The 22,469-nt window shown below is 48.8% G+C and overlaps 1 protein-coding gene across 1 annotated transcript in view; it reads right to left on the bottom strand.

The window, feature by feature from the left end:
• The window catches only part of LOC125948658 (neuropeptide SIFamide receptor-like), a 90,395-nt gene that overhangs the window by 66,822 nt on the left and 1,104 nt on the right, over positions 1 to 22,469 (bottom strand). Inside the window, exon 2 of the mRNA XM_049674925.1 lies at positions 12,592 to 12,865. Coding sequence (XP_049530882.1) covers positions 12,592 to 12,865 — 274 coding nt within the window. The remainder of the gene's footprint in view (positions 1 to 12,591; positions 12,866 to 22,469) is intronic.

Below are 22,469 nucleotides of genomic sequence, written 5' to 3' on the forward strand. Positions count from 1 at the left end.
TCCTTCAATCAAAATCCGAAGACACTCAGAACCGTTGGCAGAAACGACGGCAAAGACGCCCTCTTGAAGGTTGTCCCAATTTATGTAGAGCTTTGCGTGGTATTAAAGGACTCATCTTTTTTTTTTTTTGGAAACATCTTCCGGACACCGAACATAAAATTCGTTGCTAGTCTTAGTCCAAACCTGGCATGAACAAGACCGTTGCTAGCAGTCGAATGGTTCCGCCCGGTCGGTGCCCGGCAGGAAGAGTATCCTCGACAACTGTAAGAGCTTAATGATGGATGGTACTGTCCAGCGCGTATCGAGTCCCCCCCTTTCCCGGCCGAAGTATCGAGGTCTAGGAGGAAGGTATGTAAGCGTGCAGTTTGCAGCGTACCAGGTTGCCATTGCCGTGGTGGAATCACAATTTATGGCAGCCTAACAGGGTGTGTGTGTGTGTGTGTGTGTCACCACGGTCCCCGGTCTAGCGAAGGTACTCACGTTCCCGGTTGCAAATACTTTGATAAATAGGCATTATATTTCAAACTTTCCACTTGGCATGGCCGTAGGTGCCAGGCGAGAAGCTGTTCCAGCAGACTTCCGTTGGCCCACTTTTCCCACGCTGCTCCAGCTCCAGGTGTCCGGGAGGGAATTTAGTATGTCACACCCGTTAGGGCGAGGGGGGGGGGGAGCTGCTTGCATTCGCCCAAACTGTGTCAAGGTTGACGGAAACGATTGACCATACCGGGTGTGTAGACCGGGAAATGGAACCTGACAGTTCGACCTACCGACCTGAGTACCTGGTGAGCTTCTGAAGAAAGGTGGGATGGGTGGACCTGCAAACCTATCGATGAATCCAGCCTATAGTTACACACACACATAGACTACTCCCAATGGGGAGTCCAATGAAAGCTCACGTTGCGCCCCAAGAGGTTGTTAACTGTCAAAAGTCCAGCTCGCTAGCTGGTGGCCAGGTGTCGGAATGGTCGGGTATATGTGTATATATTGGAGACATTGTATGTCATGTTCCCGTTTGGAACTAGCGAGTGCGAGCATCTGGCGTTGGATTACTTTACCCCCCACCGAACGGTGTCTCAGTGGCGGACATTCAACTGGCCGGTGGCGGTGTTGCAAGGTCCGTGAGGACTGCAATTCATCTTCTGCTTCACCCACGACTTTAAGCCACTGCACCACGACGACGACGACGACGACGGCCAGGCCGACCGCTGGCAGCGCTGGCATTGCTGGCATTTGCGTTGACTGCTCCCTGCTCCCTTTCTCGTCCCTCTTGTACTCCAGTGCGGAGGAAATGGAAGCAATGAAAAAATATTGAACTTCCCCGGGAGTTTGCAAGCGCGTCCCGGAGGGAGGGAGAAGCCCGGAAGTACGCCACGAACGTGTGTGTTTGTGTGTGTGTGTGTGTGTGTGTGTGTGTGTGTGTGTGTTTGTGTGTGTGTTTGCGTGGCACGAGACTGCTACCGACCTGCTAACTGGCAAAATATCTGGCCCTGTTTTTCCGCGGCGGTATGGCCTTCGGTTCTCGTTCCTCCCGTTTCCCTCGGTTTCTCCTCTGTTTTCGCCTCTTTTCCGGCACCCGACAGGGACCTTCTGTCACCAGCGTGATCATGTGGGTGGAGAGGGCGTGTGGGAGGTCTATGGAACACCAACGCAGTCGGCGGGGGGGGTCGTCGAATGCGCTGCCACCATTCCGATGTGTTTTCCCCCCAGGAAAGGGGGCGGGGGGAGGCAGGCGTCGCAAACGGCCATGACCAGCCAGGTGTAGCAGTACATGGTTTATTGACCGTTCGACCTAGTTTGGTTGTTCCGGGCACCGAACCGGTCACGACGACCAGGACGACGACCAGGACGACGACCAGGACGACGACGGTGGGCGTGCAGACACGATCCTCCGAGGCCAGCTCGGTTCGTCTGCTCCTTCAGCATACGCATTCGCATGAGGACGTTCTCTCTCTCTCTCTCTCTCTCTCTCTCTTGCCGTTCATCGAGTCGGTTGCATCCAGCTCGCGCTCGCTCTCACTCCATGCCATGACGGGCGGCAGGACATGCAGCGTTCATCATTTGGAAGCGATTCTCGGGGGCCACTACTACTACTACTACTACTACTACTACTACTACTACTACTACTGTTACTATTGCTTCACTCTCTCTCTCACTCTCATTGTCTCTCTCTTGCCAACCGGGAGCGAGTTCGCATGGCAACGTTGCAAATCCTAGTAGCCGTGCAGGCGTTCTATCGAGTTCTCCAAATCATTACGTCCCCGGTCGCGGCGGCGGCGGAGCTGGTGTCCTGCTCCCGTACTCCCGCTCCTCCCGATACCGAAATCGGCTTCATCATCCGTTCGGGCTGTACGGAGTCCCAGACTTTCGGGACGCTAAACCCGAAAAACAAGAACCATACCAGGTGCCCTGGCCTGGAGCGGAACGCCGACACCCGGGTTATGTGTGTCTCTGTGTGTGTGCGTGTGTGTGCGTCTGTGCGCGCCATGATGGATTCCAGCGTGATTCCGGCGATTCCAGCAAATTCGATTGCAGCGTCAATCGATGCCTAATTGGAAATGGATGTGCCTACGGAGGATGCCCCCCCTGATGCTTTCTCTTCTCCGCTTTTCTCCGTTTTTTTTTCATCACTCTTACTCACTCACTCACTCACTCACTCTCGAATGCAAATGGCTGGCTGCTGCTTTCCGACAGGTTGCATTTCCGCTCCCGCCATGGTGTAACCATGGTGCGTCGTGTTGGTGTGTTGCTGCTGCGTCCCGTCGATACACACACCTGTCGATGATTATGCAATCCCCGGCAGCACCAGCAGCAGCAGCAGCAGCTGGCAAACGATGGTTACCGTGGTGCGCACTGTTGCCATGCCAGGGTTCACAAACTGGCATGCTGGCTGGTTGCTAGGGACGGTCGGTCGGTCAGTCGGTCGCTCTCTATTTGACAACCTCGTTTGCATTCGACTTCACATCACGTATGAGATCTAACGGACGAATGCGACATTCCATCATTTCCGGCCAGGGGGGGGGGGGGGGGGGGGGGGCTTTTCGTCGCAAAACAACAAACACAGGCCACCAGAAACACGGGACACACATCGTATAGCCGGTTTTTTGATTCGATGGATGGTTGAAACATTTGAGAAAGCCATGCTTTAAGGACACTGAGTCAGCCACAGTACAGACTGCACCTTTCGGCCTTAAATTCTCGTAAATTCTAATTCAACACAAAGCACACCACGCTTCAACCGGGTTGTTCTTCAGATTGCCAGTCCATTAGTTGATGGAAGTGTTTTCCCTACTTTTCACGCTTTTCAGCTACATCACATCTGGAATCACATCATCCCTCTGCCCCCTTGCCCCATCCTCCTCGGGAGTCACTTCACAACAACAACAGCAACAACAACAACAGCAAGTCTCACCTGTCAAATGTGACGCAACGAACGTACGTAGTGCTAACAACGCGCTGCATGTCTACGCAAGTGGTATGCAAGTGCCCATTTCGCCCAACCCGAGGCTGCAAAAGGAGCTACTACGAGTACGGAGTAGTACGGTGGCGTGGGCGGCTGTTGACGACGGCCCGGTGTCATCGTACGGAATTGTGTCCGATCGAATTCGAACCACGACGAACCCAACCAGAGCAGCACCCGTCGGTGTGTTGTCCGTACGGTGTGCGGAGTGGCGCTCGAGTACGAGTAGCTGTTGAGACACATCGAGCATGTCATATGCCAAGTGTTGCGCTCCTAGTTCCACCCTTGCCGTGCGCCAGTAGCAGTCCAGCAGGCAGGCAGTCAGTCCCCGCCGTTCGATCATCATTCTGACCCTGGGACACTCGAGTGTCTCGAGTGGTCAGCCACTTGTTCATGTAAAAATGGCCCCCCCTTCACCACCACCACCAACAGGGTCCAGAATCTGGAAGGGATTGTTCATTTGGTCGCCTGCTATCGGCGTGCACTGTCCAGCGGCCATTTTCCAGCACACAAACAGATCGTCGTCGTCGTCGTCGTCGTCGGCATGTTGGCCAATAGCACACTTGTGTTATGCTGTCACAAATCATGGCAAATGATCGTACGACACCTTCCTCCGCTCTCGGGACACCGGCACCCGGGACATCGTCTGTGCCTAGATTGAAGCGGAAACCGAACCGAACTAAACCGACCGACTGACCGACCGCTCGATTGTCCGGCAACGCAACTGTCGCCAGCTATTGTTTCGTTTCCTTATCACGTCCGGCACGTTCCAGGCACTCCCGGACACTCCAGCACCTTCCAGGCTGCGTCGTGTCCAGCACTAGTGAGGCGGCTGGGTTCATTACCCAGCCCCACCGGCGGCGGACTGGAGGGCGTACTCTGGACACCGTTTTGTTTGTCCGAGATTTAATGCCTCACGTAGCACCACGTACCACGACACCGTCCTCGGTTCTCCTGTGAAGCAACAGCAACGGCGTCGACCGACATTCGCATTCGACAGTCCTCGAATGGCAACGGCGGCGATTGCCGGGCACGTTTCAACCTTTGGCGACATTTTACACCCCAACCCAACCCAACCTACCACCACCAGCCCTCGCCGGAACGGAGACGGCCCGGGAACAATTGTAACAAACATTTGTAACATCATGTTCCACTGATCCGGACCATATTCCGTTGATTTGGATGGGTTATTTGCATCTCACCCCTCCCAACCCCTTCTCTTTCTGTCGATGTTGAGAGAAATGATTCATTTGCGGGCTGCGGCTGCCTCTGGCACCGGCCAAACACTGTGTCGGTCGTTGGCTAAATATTTGGTCAAAGTTGGTATCCATCGTCCACCACCATACCATCGTCATCATCATTATCATACGCTCGTCATGTTGGTTTCAACCTGGGACACAGGTTTTGGCAGGACAACTTTTGCTGGACGACGCTCGAAAGGCTCGTTTAGCATCAATTAGTGCGCCGTGAATGCGCCCCGTGCTCCTGCTCCTGGGTTGAAGCAACGTTTGAAGCGCTTTTAGTTTTCGAAAAAGTAATCCAAACACTAACACTGATCCCTCTAATCGCTGGCTCGCTTTTGCGTGTGTGCCAGCACAGGCCGAGCTGAGATCTTCCATAGCGACGCAAACGCCTAATACTATGCAACGTGCAAGGCGCGTGCAGCAAGGCTCGTCGATAGGTCTTCCGCGAAAAGAGACAGAGAGAGAGAGAGAGGTTAGGTTGAAAATAACAAAAAAAAAAGAAAGGAAAAAGAATGGAACAACGGCCACGGATATCCGGGCTTCCACTTTGTATGCTCTGGCTTAATCTAATTTATCAGAACCGAGCATGAACGAACCCGGCATCATCGCGGAAGCGGAAACAACCAAAAGCCAACACGAGGAGTAGTGACGCGCGAAACGGAGATGCACGGAGCGGAGGCAAGAGCCCTTTTTACTCGTTGCCTAGCAAGCACGGGGATGCACCGCTGCAGCTGCATCACCATCCGTTTCGGGAGAAACTTGACCCAAACGTACAAAGGGCTACAACCCAGGTCCGTACACGTCGTAATCCGTGTCCGGCAGCAAAAATGGTAACACAAAAAAAAAACAATGGAATGGAAAATAGGAGTGACGGTGAATGGGGAAATGGCGAAAAAGGGTAGACGCGCAAACCTCACGGAATAGGACGAAGGAAAAGGAAAAGGAAAAAAAACACCTCATGTCAGGTTCCTGGCCATATCCGCCCATCGTGCACCGGTAACCGTGGTGATGCAGGGCAGGCCATGCTGCGATGCTGAGCCGTCAATAGGTCTAGTCCTCCATTCTAGACGGAAAACAAGGCAACCAGGAACCAGGAAATGGACGAAAAAATGGGCCCCCCCAAAAAAAAGGGAACAATAAAAGGCAATCCAGGCGGTTCCGTGTTGGTGCCGGGTTTCCCGGAGCTGGCCCGCTACCTGTGTCAAACTGTCGTTCCACCCGCTTATGCCGAGATACAACGAAGAGATCGGTATCGGTCCGGGGAATCCCAGGCCCAAGGGGATGGCAAGCCAAGACAAGCCAAATCCCACATCTCGAACCATCTCGGTTTAATCGGCGTGACCCCAGGGCATGAAACTAAGCGTCAAGCGATCCCCCACTGCCCAGCCTGCCTGCCAGACTGTTACAGCCGCGTTTATCGGTGATGGTATGAGAAGAAGCTGAGGCACGAGCTGTGAAAGGGATTTCGAGAATGAAATCGGATATCAATCGCACAGCGCGATGGCGCTTAATTTTCTCCAACCGTGCATTGCTTCACGCTTCTCTCTGCACTGTCCGGGATTATGTCCGTTCTGCTTCGGCGTCGTTAGACGAAGCCCCTCAGTCATCATGGACAGTAGGGCGGTGTGGCGGACCGTCTGTCCGGTTTCGGTTTCGCAGCTAATAATTAGTCGCGAAAAAGGGATTCCCTTTTAATGGTGAACCGAACGTCGATCCTCTTCATTTCAATAGGCGTCCGAATGGAAGGGCTCCGAATGAATGATGCTCACGAAAAGGATGAAGGTTTAGTGCAGAACAACTCGTCGAACAAACTTTCCTTCTTCATTATTCCGGGAATTATGTTTCGTTCCATTTTCGGCTGTCCATCGACAACGACACGGAATGGTTGAATGAAGCAATAACAGAGCAGCTCATCGTTGCTGCGGTGACCAAAGCATACTGCATACTGCATAGGCCCTTCATTAATGCTCATTCTATGTTCGAGCCGGTGTTTTACCGTCAACAGCTAATTGAAGCATCGTTCCTACTCGTACTCCGCATCCTTCTTGTTCTGCCTTCACCGAAAAATGCTATTCTTAGCCGTGCAGCTACCGATGACGGTGGAGAATGACAAATGGAGCTTTTCCATGCTTTTCGGTCAACCACCGATGACAGATCACCGCGGATCGAGTGTGGATCCGGATCGGAAAAGAGGAAAGGTTTTTTCGACGGTAATAAGCTTGCCATACTGCTCCCGCCCCGCATACCGCAACGTAATGGGTCGGTTTTAACGGGAAGTTGATATGTTCCGATTTAGCATTGGATCAATAGTAACATAAAATTTTTGTACATGGTTTTTATGTAACTCTCGTATAAAAGTGTAGGTTTCGAGAGAGAAAACGAGAGAGAGAGAGAGGAATTACGTGACGATCGACCACGCGGGTATCGGGATGAAGATGTTAACCGGAAACCGATGGTCGTATATCGTGAAAAAAAAGAATGGAAAACTATTCACCAAAAAAATTCCTCTCACATGTACTGCAAAAATTTCCAGCAAAAAAGAAGGGAATTAGCAGCGGGCAAAAGCAAGCAAGGGGTCGTGACGGGCTGGTAGTGGCGGCGGTACGCCATAGACCGATCAAAAGAAGTCACGGCAGGGCCGCATCATTCCAAACGAAAGGTCGTCCAAATCCAGTTCGTTGAATATTTATAGTAGTGCAGCTGCTACCAGGCCAGAGCGAGGCACCGAGAAATGATTTCCGCGGAAACAATATGACCGCCTCAACTCAAACACCCCCGCCCCATTGCGTGGTCTAAACCACCCCCTACCTACAGTATCAGGGACGACCCGGAAAACAATTTCCATATTTATTTCCGCCCAACCCGCCGCCTAAATCCTCGCGCTCGAATCCATCGCCGTGTGGTTAACAAAAGAGTTGAACACAGAGAGAGAGGGGGGGAGAGAGAGAGAGAGAGAGGGAGAGAGAGAGAGAGAGAGAGAGCAGCTGAGGGTTAGCGAGCAATCTGCCAAATTGCCGATAGCCGTGGTCAGCGTGGTCGAGGTCGAGGGCCTTACTGGATGCAACACCGCAACACAAGCAATGCTGCAGCATCCAGCGTCTCTCTCTCTCTCTCTCTTTGCGTTTTCTGACCAATCCGCTTACATGATTAGTGCATCTTCCTCGGAACCCTGTTTAGCGCTCTGCGGTCGTTCCTGGGCATCGTACTGAGTGAACTATCTTGTCGGAACGGTTTTTGGTGCCGTCAACCCAACCGGCGGCACACAAACCGTCATGCATGTCCGGACTCTAAACAATATCGTCATCCAAGTGCGACGACAACATTACCGCAATTAAATACCAGTCCCGATGCCCTTTCCGTTCCACCACACCAACAAACAGAGAGAGAGAGAGAGAGAGAGAGAGAGAGAGAGAGAGAGAGAGAGAGAGAGAGAGAGAGAGAGAGAGAGAGAGAGAAGGGACGATGCAGGCCAACAAACAAACGGCCCGCTGACCAGCCATAACGATATCAATCACTACGCTTCGCGAGTTCATTAATTGCATGCGGGTAAAAAGGGGGTGGGCTGGGGACAAAGGGGAGTGTGGTGGCCAACCATGACGGTGCATATGTGCAGGTGCACCGGTATAGTGGCCACTAACACTAGCACTAGAGCGACACCGACGACGACGCCGAGTAGAAACCACGGGTTATGGGGACGGGCGGGTTCCGTGCCTTCGCTCATCGCTCCAACCATCGACGACCAACAATCGGGACCAACAACAATCGGTGCAACTCAGCACCACCAACTCCCCTACCCTACCCCGTAGGTGGAAACCGGAAATGGAGGTTGTAATGAGCGAGCGCGAACACAAAACAAACGCTCCACTCCGCACCGCGTCCTTGGTCCCCCCGGGGGAATGCGAATGCCGTGGGAAATGGCAACAAATCAGCAGCAACCCCGCGGGCGGGGTGGAATCGTGGATCGTGTGCCCGATCCGGAACCCGGTGCCCGGTTTTTGGGGTACACCAGCGCCAAGGAGCGAGGAACTCGAAGTGAGATTAATGATACGAGCAGCAATGAAAAATCGTTCACTCCGTTGATGAAAGTTTTCAAATTAATTTGATAGTAAAATGGTGCTCCTCTCACTACACACACACACACAAGCTCTCCTTTGTGTCCCTCTCCCATACTCGGTTTGAGGCGCACGTTGGCGCCGGGTGTACCAAGGGAGCACTACTAATTACGATCGTTCAATCGAAAGTCGGTTTCCCTCGTTGAAGCTCGTTGATCAAAGCAAAAGCTTCATTTTTCTTCTCCCCATTTAGCGTCCTTTTTCCCCTCTATTTTGCCTCTCTTTTCTCTCTCTCTCTCTCTCTCTCGCTCTCTTTCTCTCTTTCTCTGATATATACGATATGGTATGAGGCGAGATTCAGCTAGTACTAGCGTTTCTGGAGTTTTCTAGCTGACGAAGTCAAGCTATGATTTAACCGCGATCATCCGCTGTTTATTCAAACATGTATACTCTTCAGACACACACATACACACAGGGCGCGCTCGCACGATTCAACGTTCCCCTTAACCACCTTTTAGCTAATAAATATAATGCAGTGTCGATAAAAAAAAACCTCTGCGTTGGCACTTTATGCCTTTATGCTGTGTGCAATCCTGGTGCCTGGTCCACCGTCGACTCGTGTGGACGTCACATGACCAAAATTCACATTCCAGCCGAACGTCATTATGCTAACAGGCATATCATGTGAGCAGAGTAAATGCAGAGATTAAATGGAATATTGAAGAAAAAAAAAACGAAGGAAGCGATTGAGCTACTGATCCAACTGTTCTTTCCTAGAGTTTCCGGCTGGGAACTCAAAATCGACACTCGAAACCAGCTGCACGGAACGGAGCAAAACGGAGAACAGAGCGCGAAGAAAGAACGCAATGGAGCTGGGAACTGGCGTTCTCCAATTTATACAATCCTCCCCAGGAGCAATGACAATCAATTTTCGGAGTATTTCGCGTGCGAATACTCCTCCTGATTTTAACACCGAGACGAAGAAGCTTCATTTAGTGAAGCGAAAACGGAAACAAGTGATATGGGCCGCGATTGCACGATTGTAAGATGGACACACCTATTCATGTACAGTATGAAAAAAAAAGTTCATCCACCCCTGCAAGAAATTTACGTTTTTAGCTGTTTTCTCCGAACATCTTTGTCAAAAAATAAAAAGTCGTATATCAATTTTGGCCATACAGATATAGATAGAATCTAAAAAGATGCAATTGAGATAAAAGCGCAAAAAGTCAAGCGCATCGTTGAAATGGGGAGAGAAAAAATGATTACATTATTATTTTGTAGTGAAACCTCTCTATTTACTTCATACAAGCTGAAAATATGCTTCAGATATCATCAATGGTATCATAAGATTTAGCATAGTAATGTTGAATTTATTTAAAAACGAACATTTTAATACGGCTGACATATTCCTCGCTCGCAATCGAATCGAAAAATCTGGTTGATTTTGGAGAGTAAATTTAATTAGCATAGAACCACAAAAGCACCTTATTATTGTAAGGAATTGTAACTGATTGGAAAGAACACATGTACCAGAAATATCCGGTATTGTGGTAGAATTAATGTAAAGATGATAGGATTGTTTTATTGCAAACGATGGAGGTGATCTGTAATTTTAAACAAGACAAACATCTAAGGGAGGATAAACTTTTTTGGCGTGGTTTTCGTACTTTTGTGATATCTTTTTTTTCTGTTGAGTATTTTTCCAAAAAGTAAATAGCATAATAAAGAAGAATTACTAAACTAATCTATTGATATACGACTTTTAATTTTCGGACTAAGATGTTTGGAGAAAACAGCTAAAACGTAAATTTCTTGCAGGGGTGGATAAACCTTCTTTTTTCATACTGTATATGCAGCCTCTCGTACACCAGCGATCGCTCAATTGCTACCTTTCGCACACACACACACATGCTATGTAAATATGACTCGCCTTTACCTCCCTTGACGTACAGTTCAGTGAAGGTCTTTGATCGCTAGTGAGCGAGGAGCGGCCTTCGACTACGAGGACCGTAGGTATAGCCCTCGCACCGTCGCTCGTGTCGTTACTTCGTGCCGGGCCTTCTGTCGCTTTATAACATTGCAATGCATCACCGAAAAGTGCATCACCCTCGCGCACTCGATGTCTATTTGCGCGTTATTTATTGAAACATTCCGAACCCCAGACCCCAGATATAGGTTTTCCCGGAGAGCGCTTGAACCAGAGCTGGTCACCGCCTGTCCTAGCTCCGGCCAGGGACACTCGAGACCCGCAGTCCGAAATCCAAAACAGACACTGATTTATAGAATTTAATTAGTTTTTCTAGACCTTGACCACCGCCTAGCAACACATGAGGGGAAAACGGGATTAGAGTAAAAAAAAAACGAAGCTTCTATTGTCCCTCGTACCCCCTCTCCCCTCTGCTAGACGTACGATGTGAGACACCCGGATCGCTCGGCTCGGTCGCAGAGCAATGTGGAGTGAATTTAATGTCTTTTTAATTGGTTGCAATGACAGTATCCAAATTGTTTTGCTCAAAACCACCCAAAAGTGTTGGGTCATACGGGGGGGTAAAAAAAAAAACAGGGGGACCGGAGCAGGGGCCAGTGAGCAATCACCGACCGCCACATGCAAACGAGGGTTACTGCTGACGCTGCTGCTAGCGCCTGCTCACCCGGACGGATCCAGAAAGGCGGGCAAGGCCCGAGGGCAAGTTTTGGTCCAGACCACCGAAACATGCCGAAACTTTGCCGGAATTCCATCGTACAACCGGGACCAACGGACAAAACATAAATCTGTCCCCCACCCCTCCGTCCCATGCTAGGGCGAAGTTGCAGTGCAGTGCAGCTGCCGGCGGCACCAACAACAACAACAACAACAACAATAACAGCAACAACAACGAAACAAAAAAAACAACAACCCTCGTTTGCCCCATTTGCCACGCTTGCAAATCTCATTAATAGCGATGCTACGTACGTACGCGATGGGTCTACACGAGATGCGGCTGCACCGGATGGATCTGCATTTAGAAATGCATTTTAGACCAGCGCCCCCCCCCTTTCCATGGTGGATTTCCCTTATTGCTGGCGAGTTGGCTCGAATACGAAAAGGTCAAATGGCCACTCCATACAAACTACCCGGTCGCCAGCCAGCATGCCGGCGAACGGACGGTCGCTCATCGACTCGCTGTCAATCTCAATAAAATTGGTCCGTGTTTTGTTTTCCTCCCTTGTTTTTTTGTTAAGGAGTTGCATCGTGCAAAAATTTATCGTACTACTCGTAAACCGGGCGCATAAATTTAGTCGCTGGCTTTTAGGGCTGCTGCTGCTGCTGCTGCGGTTGTACGATCTGATGATGCGACGAGTGAGGGGCCAGGCGCCTCCATGAAGGTTTTCTATTTTGGGTCGGCGTCGGAATAATGGTGCGTTGGTGGTGATGGAGAAGACGGCCAAATAGGGAAGGTAACGAAGGTATTCATTTGCATGCAATACCGCTGCCTGGTTTGAAATTTATGATATCGCTCGTTTGTCTCCGATCGCCGCAAGTTCGTCATTTTTAGCCCCGAGGAAAACACATTGCCCAGCAAGCGGTCAATGATAAACGATTTCCTGGTCACAGAGTAGTCGAACAAACAGGATATATGCCGGTAGAAAAAGAAAACGATTGATTTCACGATCCGGATCGATCACTCCCCGAACGTCAAAGTCAACAATTGCTGGTAAACAATCGTTCTAATTATGAGCATTGTGTGCGTATCTGTGTGTGTGTGTGTGTGTGTGTGTGTGTGTGTGTGTGTGTGTGTGTGTGTGTGTGTGTGTGAGAAGGAAAAAAGAAAATAGATGGTGGGGCAATACTTACGCACGAAGATGTTGCTCATGAGGGTGGCGGGTAGACAGAAGACGATCACCAGCACGTCGGCGACGGCCAGGTTGACGATGAAAAAGTTGGTCACCGTGCGCATCCGCGGTGCCCGGAAGACGACCGCGATCACGAAGCTGTTACCGACCAGCCCGACGATAAAGACGATAAAGTACGCGACGCAGTACACGGCGGTCATCGTGTACGAGTGGCGATAGAACAGCTCGTACTCCTCGAACGGTCCAACCGTCTCGTTGCCCGTCCCATCGACCGACTGGAAGGGAAGAAGGTAAAAAGAACAGCACAGTTAGCGACCGGACAGTTAGCGCGCACACACACACACACACACACACACACATACAGAATTTATCCTTCTGCTGTTGCTAAAATTAGATTTCAAATCCGGCGCGAAAGCGGAAACGGAAGAACGATGGCGGAAGCTCAAATCCTCCCGAAAATCGCGTGGAAACCCAGAAACCCCCTTTCTTCTGACGTTGGAAACAATCCTATAAATCATTTACTGTAAGATTCGGATTCGGAGCTCTATTTTCTATTTTCGTAGTTCCCGGGAACTACGAACATCGCTCATCATCATCATCATCATCATCATCATCATCATCATCATCATCATGACCGGCATCACCATCGGCGTCGGTGAAATCGAATGGAAGGCGAGAGAGACACAGAAGAGAAAGAGAGTGAGAACGGAATCGGTTCTTATTCGCTTACTGTCCAGCTTTCGAGCTTTGTGCATCGTCCGAGGTTCGGGGATTTGAAGCGATGGCGCAAAACGGCGGCAGCGGCGGCGGCGGCGGCGGCGACGAACTTTGTGCAACATTCTATTCGTCGGCTCTTCAGCGTTTCTCCGGCGTTCCTCCAGCTTCCCTGCCAGCATCGCGCCGGCCATCGTGCTTTGCTTCTTCGGCGTCGGTGATGGATTAAACCTAGCCAACGAACAACGCGCCTGATGCCTTAGATCGTCCATCGTTCATCTTGCAACCGGGCGAAGAGAGAGGAGAGATGGAGAGCTGAAGACGCAGTGACAAAGCTCGAAATGGACGCCTGGCATACTGGCATCGCGAACTGCGGGCAGGAGTTCCGGATCCGGAAGTTGCAAGTTACACAGTTTCACAGTCAAGGTCGGGTCCGAAAGGGTGGCGAGAGCGATTACAATGTCCACACGCGTGGGAACGGAACGAAACGAAACCAGAGGTCGACCTGGTACTGGTGCTGGTGCAGCAGCAAGCAAAAGTTGTATGCGAAGTACGAATTTCTCGGCTGCCGTCGCCTGATGCCTTAGTGCTGCTGGAGTGCTGGTGAGAAAAGACTTTGATTGACTTTCGTTCGTTTCGCGGTGGATGTAAATGCTACCGATGGAGCACCGACGTACCGGACGTACCGGAAGCCATTTTCGCACTCAATTCCGAAGTTCGAATAGCGTAGGGGTGGGGAAAAAAAAGAGAAACGGATCCGATCCGCTGGTGCGCTACGGAACGGAAGGGCCCGTGCCGTGGGATGATAATCAAAGCAGATCGAAAGTCAGCTCGAATTTGTTTACAAAAGCCATGCCCGAAACTGAGGGGGAGGGAGAGAGATAAGTGCAAACGGGTGATGGGCTGGGGAACGATGCACAGGATAGAATTGTTTGGTATCGCGTTGGTCCCGCGCTAAGCAGTGAGCCCCCTGGAATGGCTTGGAATGTGGGATGTAGGATGGCGCAACCAGCATTAGCATAGAGCGCGGCGATGCAGATGCAAAAGTTTCGTCAAAAAACAAATTCATTTTCGTTTTCCTGTTGTTAGTGCAAGCCACGGATGGTCACGGTAAGACCGTCCTAGTCCTGGCAGACCCCTTGGCACTGACCTTTAGACTGGATAAGCGAGATTGGAATTCAGGGTCCGGATATTCCGGAAACCGATTTCGGGGAGCAGCAAGCACTTCAATTGTGATTAACATGATCTACTCCACTGTTTGCTACTACATAATTTAAATACTTTCCTATCTGCAAGGTTATGCTGCTCAGCATCATCATCAAGATCAGTATCATCAATAATTAAGATATTGCATCCGCTGAAACTTATCTCTGGGGAATGTTACACAACTCAATCAAAGAGTTAATGAAAGTCAATGACAAAATCAAGGTAAAAAGCACCTGGGAGCATTATATCACTCCCTGTCAAGATATTATATCGGTGTAAAACGTTTTCAGAGCTCACGGGACCGTCAACTAAGACATTCTACTTCTCCTGTTTTATCGCGTAGCATTTGATGTTTGCTTTGAGTGGTAATTTCACGACTTTTCGATCGAAAAACCAGTTTTTATCCAAGGATGGTTTATTTTTCCAAAACTGATTGAAAAGAAAAAAAAACAAACCAATAAAGATCACGACACTGTCATTCGAGCGAGAGGAGCATTACCCAGAGATAAGCATCGAATATTAATGTAAGGAATAGGTAATAAAAGTAGTTAATGTACAAGTTACAGTATAAAGTCACAGCAACTAAAAAAGGAACGCCAGTTAAAACCCGTACAAGAGCACAAGAATTAGCTTAGCGGAGTGCAAGAATGTAAACGAGAATGTAGCAAAAGTTGATCACACGAATCACACGCGACAAACCATAAACATTATCTTTAGTCCGACCGGAAGATGGGCGCCAGGCGTACTTGCTGGCTGGCTGGCTGGCTGGCTGGCTTTCGTGGCTCAACATCATCACCCGGCTCTCTCTCTCTCTCTCTCTGTCTCTCGGTCTCTGTCCTGCCTCCGCGTAATGCTGCTTTTCATAAAGCAACTACATTTTAATGATGGCCATAGAGGATTTATTCGCTTTTATGGCTTTAGCCGGTCGCCCCTCTCTCATCGAGTAGCAACGGCAGCGGATACCGGACTCCAGACCGGAGTTGCTGCTGCACAGAGTGCTACTTTGTGACCACAGACCACCCGCGCCAGGGCCTGGATGCGCCAGGGGTTGCCCTGCAGCACTATAAGCTGCCACAAACAATTAGATATTATCGGCGATTTGTCACGTTACTTTACGTGGGCGAGGCTATTGCCAGAGATCGCCCAAGGGTTGCGCTGCACCGAACCGGACCGGGTTGTCCTACCAGGGGGTTCGGTCTCATTACTTGGTCCGGCAATGGCAAAGCCCTAGACCTAGCGGCTGGCGGATCCAGGATGAGTCGCCCGGCATGGCGCTGGCCGGTAGCCTGACTGCATCGCCATCGCATCGAGCGCACTTATCGAACACAATTTATCTCCGGTATCTTGCGGAGAACCCTTCGTTCGCCAATGCTGACGATGATGATGATGATGATGATGATGATGATACCAGTCAGCCGGTCTTCGGAGCCGACTCAGTCTCGGCTGCAGTCTCGAATCGCGATCGCGACAGAAAACTTCGAAAGGAAGCTCACGATTTGGCACGATAAGATCAGCATTCGCCTCCATCCTCGATCCAGACGCCCGGTCGGCCTGGACGGTGACTTACCAATTTGGCGTACATTCCGTACAGACCGAACCGAACACACAGGAGCGACTGCGATGTGTGTGTCTGTGTGTGTGTGTGCTTGAATCATCATCGAACGTTCGAACCGCCAACGTCAGCTGCACCTTATTCCCACCCTAAATGGTGATCGATAGTGTGTTCCAGAAAGGACTCCCTAGCGCCTGGGGTGGGCACCGCCTTGAAGAAGCTCGAAAATAAGGGGTTTTTGTGTGGTGTGCGGTTGCACGTGGTGGTTTTCAGACTTCCTTTCTGCAGCCTCGCTAGATGCCGCCATTGCTGCTACTGCTACTGCTACTGCTAGTGCTGCTTATAGTGCTGCGGACCTGCAGTGCGAATGATAGCGCATAAATTTTGCATAATTCTCCCATCAATCCGACCTTCTATTGGTCGTTCGACAAAGAGTAGCAGGAGGAAGAGAAGGAGAAGGAGGAGGAGGAACAGGAAAGCGACGCGAAAGATCGAAACCACTGTTTCGAGTTCTCCGTGTTGGGAGGAGTTCTTTCGCTAATAGCCGAGCGGGAAAGACGTCAGAGCGGCAAGGCTTAAGGTGGCACCGGTAACGGTTGCGGGTTGATGGTGATGATTGCTGAATGATAAAATTCAATAACATGCCGATGGGGCGGGTAGCGGGGAGGCGGCCGAACTACAACTCATCATCGACCGGTGCCAATTATCCGGGAGGGAATTGTGAAGTAATTAAGATAAGCATTGGAACTGTGACTGGAATGTTTAAATCGGTCCTCGTGCCCGATTCTCGAGGCCTCTGGTGTCTCGTAATGCAGCTGCCACGAACGCTGCCTAGTGGTCGGCCGTTTTGAGAGTTTAGAAGCAATTTGCAGTTTACACGGAAGTATATACTGCTTGGCGCCGTTGGTGCCATAGGATGTTTGATAGCGCATCGATCTGATCGCATGCTACGGTTCTATTTTAGTACTTCTCACACTTAGTTGTCTTACGAACGGAAGCAATTTACAACAAAGGCTTACGGAATTATCAATGCTTTAAATCAATAGCACGCCTGTAAAGGCGATCAAACGTAGCAACAGATATACGAGTGCAACTGCCGAACAGTTTAAGAACTGGTTCTTTAACTATGATCTTATGCCATACCATATACCTTATACCAGAAAATGAACTGATATTTTGATCTTTGTGCATTGGGCTTTTGTAATATAGTTAACAAAGAGGTTGTATAATCGAAAGTTGTTTCTTTCGCTAGAGTGCGCTTCTAAAGACCGTTGAATCACGATGAACTAAAGCTTGAAAGTTAAACGGAATGTAAGGGAAACCATGTTCAGAGGAAAGTTTCTAAAAGATTGAAAGACTTCGATGGGGTAATCGTACAAAAACGTAGAGATCGAAATTAGTCGCTCTAAGAATGGCGATGGAATTCAACCACAATTCACACGCACAATTTTCGCAATGGAAATCAAACCAGAGAGCCCCTGTTTACCGATAATTATGAACAATATTTTCTTTTTTACCAAATTTTCACATTTCTTACCATTAGCTCAAAATATAACCTGAAGCATCGTATGTTTAGTAGAATTGCTAATAAACATTTCATGTCCAACTTTAACTTTACCGTCTTTGGTAAACGCGAAAAAGTGTTGCGTTTTAGACGTACAACTTAAAGAGTTAAACATGCTCTTTCGTCCAAAGTGCTATATATTTATACCGGAGATTAGTATTTTCAACACCGTTAATTTAAAATGGTAAAATCAGGTTTAAATCAATTGTGGCAAGTAACATTGTGGTTCAGTAAGAATAAAGAAATTTTCTTTAAGATCGATTTCCAGCTTGGTTTGAAAAAACGGTGTAAAGAACAGTCAAATTCCCTTTCGCCACGTTGGTTCTATAAACTCTCTATCAACTTTATTTTATTCAAAAACCTGAACGTGTAATTACAACTTTCGAAGAAGAGTTATTCTTCGGTTCAAAATTAATCAAACTGATTGTTACAATCTCAATCTAAAATCACTAATTGATTTCTGACGAACAAACACAGTTTTTTTATATTGACCAACTGAACTGGCAATGCATTTGCTTTCTACGCTTGTGTCTGTGTGTACTGCGAGTTGCAAAACAAAGTCCTTATTATGGCCGTACAGTTTAAACAAAATTTCGTAACTTGCCACATGCCAGCTAATGAACGTTTCTTTACTATGAAAATTTTTCTCATGGCGATGCGCCTTTAAATCCTTTCGCGAAGTTCTGCGAGGTATGAAACATCAAACTTAGTTAGTTTACTAATTTTGTAGGATAGTGAATCAAATACACAATATGTATACGATATCCCTCGTGCTCGACTGGCTACAGGACTTGCAATACCGGTCTCACGTTGATTAGGTTTTAGCGAAATTGCGGAACAATATTCCAGTATTTGGCCTTCTTCGTCTATTTCACCTTCTCGGTCTAAGATAATTTCTGTTCATAAATTCCCTTCTAAATTCATAATAATTTTGATAATAGAGGACCATCGAGCAAAGGAGGAAAACATCAAAAGCGTCAAAATATTGAAACAGTACCCTGCGTTAGTTACCCAGTTCCGATTGCTGCAAGAATTCGAATCGATTCGAAAATAACAATCTGTCACACTCTCCCCATTACATTTCACCTTTCGGACAAAAAAAACCCTTCACGCACGCCAATAGGCGGGCGGTAGTGTGTCACTCCCGGAGGGCGGCATACACCTGACCTGCCACACATTACACTGGAGAGTGGGTAAGTTTCGTAGCTTTTACGGTGAGCTTTCCGTCATCGTCGCATGCCACCATCGGTTAGATAATACCAAAGGAAAGCAAAACGTTCCCCGACACACAAACACACACCGGGGCTAAACACAGCAACAGCAGCAGCAGCAGTGGAGCAGTACGGCGTGCCGCGTGCACAAAGAATCATTATTTAATCGTTAGCGTCGCCCGGTCGGGTTGCATTTCCGGTAATTGACAGCGCGAACAGCACGGCAAGCGTGCGTGCGTGTGTGTGTGTGTGGCACGGGAGTAGTGGTGACGGTGTATTCAACGTTTGTGCAAGAAATCAACGTCACCGGAGTGCCAGGAGCGCCTGCAACAGTGCCGGGCAGGGAACGAATAGCCGTCGGAGCAGTGACGGCAGCTCGCCAACTGTTCCGTGTTCGGTTTCGGATTTGATGGAGGACGGATTTGATGATGGTATGCATGGGCGGGTAAATGGGAAGGTGGGAGGTGCGGGGAGGCTTATGCAATGCGCAATCCGAACGTCCAACCGACGACGACGATGACGACGACGACGGTCAGGACGGTTGGGTCGGGAAATGGTTTAAAGTTTTCCCGCTTTTCCAACTGACGCATTAGTGAAATGATGGGTTGGCATCGCACATTGGACGCTGCGCTGCGTCCTTGGCTGTGTCCTGTTACTTTGATCGTTGGTCGCGCCACCTTTTTGCCAAAGCTTTCGGAGGGGATGAAATGGTTTCCATTGCGATCTCACGTGACGTAACGTTGAGTGATCATCATTGGAGTGTATTTTTCATTCTTTTCTTTTCTTTTTTTCAGGGGTGGATTCACGAAAACAAACTTCCGCCCACCGGCTACAATTTATGGTGGTCAGTGGTCTTCATGATCATCGGAGAGGGAGGTGGTGGTTTGGGGTGCTTCGCAATAAACTAATCGACGTCCGCCCAATCCATTCGCTCAACTCAATATCCTGGCACGCTAGTTGCGGCAACGTCTGGAATGACTTTCCCCCCCCCCCCCCCCGATGGCGGAAATAATAACCTCCCCCGTTTGCCTGTTCCTGCTTCCTGGCCTCGAGCAAACAACAACAACAACAACATCGTTGGCTGGTCCCAAGCACGCCAGAGAACACCGTTTTCCCGCCGGAATGTTGCTGCGACATACGCGGCGTGGAAGGACGCGTTGCCTCGCCTCCAAAAACCGATGAATCTCCCGCCCCCCCCTCGGACGACACCGGAGGAGGAACGTGCGGAGGAAAGCAATCGGATGGAAACGGAATCGGGCAATCACAGACCCACCGAGAAGGACCGTATTCCAGCCTGACCCTACCCATCGCCCCCCAGGAAGAGGAATGTCCTTCAAGACGGCAAAACTACATTCCAATTAGCGGTGACCTAATTTCGGAGTTTTTGCCTACCACCCACCCTACACCACCCCTACACCACCCTAACCCCCGGCGCGGTGAACGGTGGGAACGAACGGGGCTACCATTCTGGGAGTCGTTCTGGAGCGCGGCTGGATGTCCTCGGTGTCCTCTGGGTTCGCTGGTTCCCGAAGCGCAAAAGGAAACGAAACGAAAACCCCTAAACACGGGCGGGTGCGCACACACACACAGAGCCACACGACGCACGCAAACACGGCCTAACCCATACTGGTAATGGTTTGCCGTAACGGTGGAATGTGTAATGGGCAGATGGCGGTGCTTCAAGACGATGCGATCCCCAACCTTCCCAACAGGCAGGCCCGTTACGGCCGCCAACACGGACTGTGAAATGTCCCTGTGCCCGTGGGGGCACCGTTCTCTGTGTGTGTGTATGTGTGTATGCTTTAATGGCATTTACTCACTCACTTGACGAATGTGCTGCGGTTAGGGTTTCACTTGATTAGCCAAAGCCGACGGTGCGGTCGCTCGTGAATGCTTCAATGGGTAAGCAGCCACTCGACCAAGCAGCGGCTCGCGCAGAGTTGGAGTTGAAAATGTGGCCCGTGACTCAAGTTATGTGCTCTGGGCGCACCGGTTTCCCGCCCCCCCCCATTTTCTCGTTGGTATTTACAAAGAATGAGAATGAGAACGAACGCGGTCAGCTGTTGTTGTTCCGTTCAGTAGCAGTTATCATTGCTTTTGTTGATATTTAACAAAACAGATGCATTTATCTGTGTGTTAACTTTGCGCCATCGGTGCAACTTTTACAGTTAAAATACTTTCATTGGCCTGATGGTAGGTGTTGTGATAGGTGATATTCTTTCAGCTTCTTTTGGACAGCTCTTAATAGAAAGTGCATTGGTATCGTGGCAATGCAGCACCTTAAACTACGTATAATGTATTTCAAAAAAGACGATTACATGTTGATTAAAATCAACATTCCTTGTTTGCGTCGCGAACTCCATTTGCAGTGGTACAACATGCAACTAAATTTCTGTGATTTAAAACAGAGTGCGCCATGTAGACAGGATCTATTTATATGTTTAATAACTTCGTCATTTTTCATCCGATTTGAACAAATAGGCTAGTGTCGGAAACGTCACTCTATGCCATTTTATGCCATCATTCGATTCACACACAAAAAAGCGGACTGAAATTGTATTGCAGGACATTGAAAATAATCGTTGAACTATGAAAACCGTATGTGCTTATGCGTGGCCGCCTCGTTTGCGGAATTTGACAGGGCTGGACTTTTTTCTGTGAGCCTATTTGTACAGTAAACTGTATGTCAGCAAACCAAGGGCTATTAAAGAATTAAAAGCTAATATCAGAGTGAAAATTGCTGCCATTGAACTCGAAATGTTGTCAAATAGATTGAAATGGCTGCTTTTTGAGTATCGAATCGAGGTGGTCATATGATCGATATTATATTCTGAGTGAATTGTCAGTAAATGGCATTGTATAACTTAGATAAATATGGTTCATTTTCCAAATTCAACTGAAAAATGAAGGAGTTATTGCACATTTAAATAGGTCCTGTCAAGATGGTGCACCCTGTATAAGGATAAGTGAATCGTTTGTTTCAAATTGTCAAGGAATTTAATAAAACACCTTTTCGCTGTGGTTTTTGTCGATCTGCTGAATTGAGAAATGCTGAATGTAAAAGCGCCTGCATGCATGCAATGATAACCATGCGCCTCCACGATCGAACCGTTTTGACCGAATACGGATGGAAAACAGTTGATTAAACCTCAAAATTATATCCTTAATTGATGTGTTACGGTATATACATCTTATGAAATGTTTTTCTATAGAGATTCAATAAATATCAACCGCACTTTACACCCATTAAAGCGCAAATTGCGATCTTGTTGAGGTTGGTTATCAATTTTGTAACTTTCCTGTGATCCGAGAAATCGATTTTTTTCATATCATCTATTACTATTTCCGATTCGCTCGCTGGCCAATTACTGACACAAAACTGCCCATAAGACCATCTACAATGGTAACATAATCATAAACCATCGAACACTCGCTCATCACCGTCGTTCAGAATTTTGCATCATTTTGAGGAAAAGCCTATCCATAGAAACCTATCTCTTTCTCTCTCTCTCTCTGATAAGGCACGCGCGCGCGTTTGTGTGTATTTCTAAATGCCTGGGAGGTCTAACCAAAATTAAACGACCACTACACATATACACACACACAGACACCGACAGGGAATTTGATTCCCA

Source organism: Anopheles darlingi, chromosome 2, assembly GCF_943734745.1.
Source record: "Anopheles darlingi chromosome 2, idAnoDarlMG_H_01, whole genome shotgun sequence".
NCBI classification, from domain to species: Eukaryota; Metazoa; Arthropoda; class Insecta; order Diptera; family Culicidae; genus Anopheles; species Anopheles darlingi.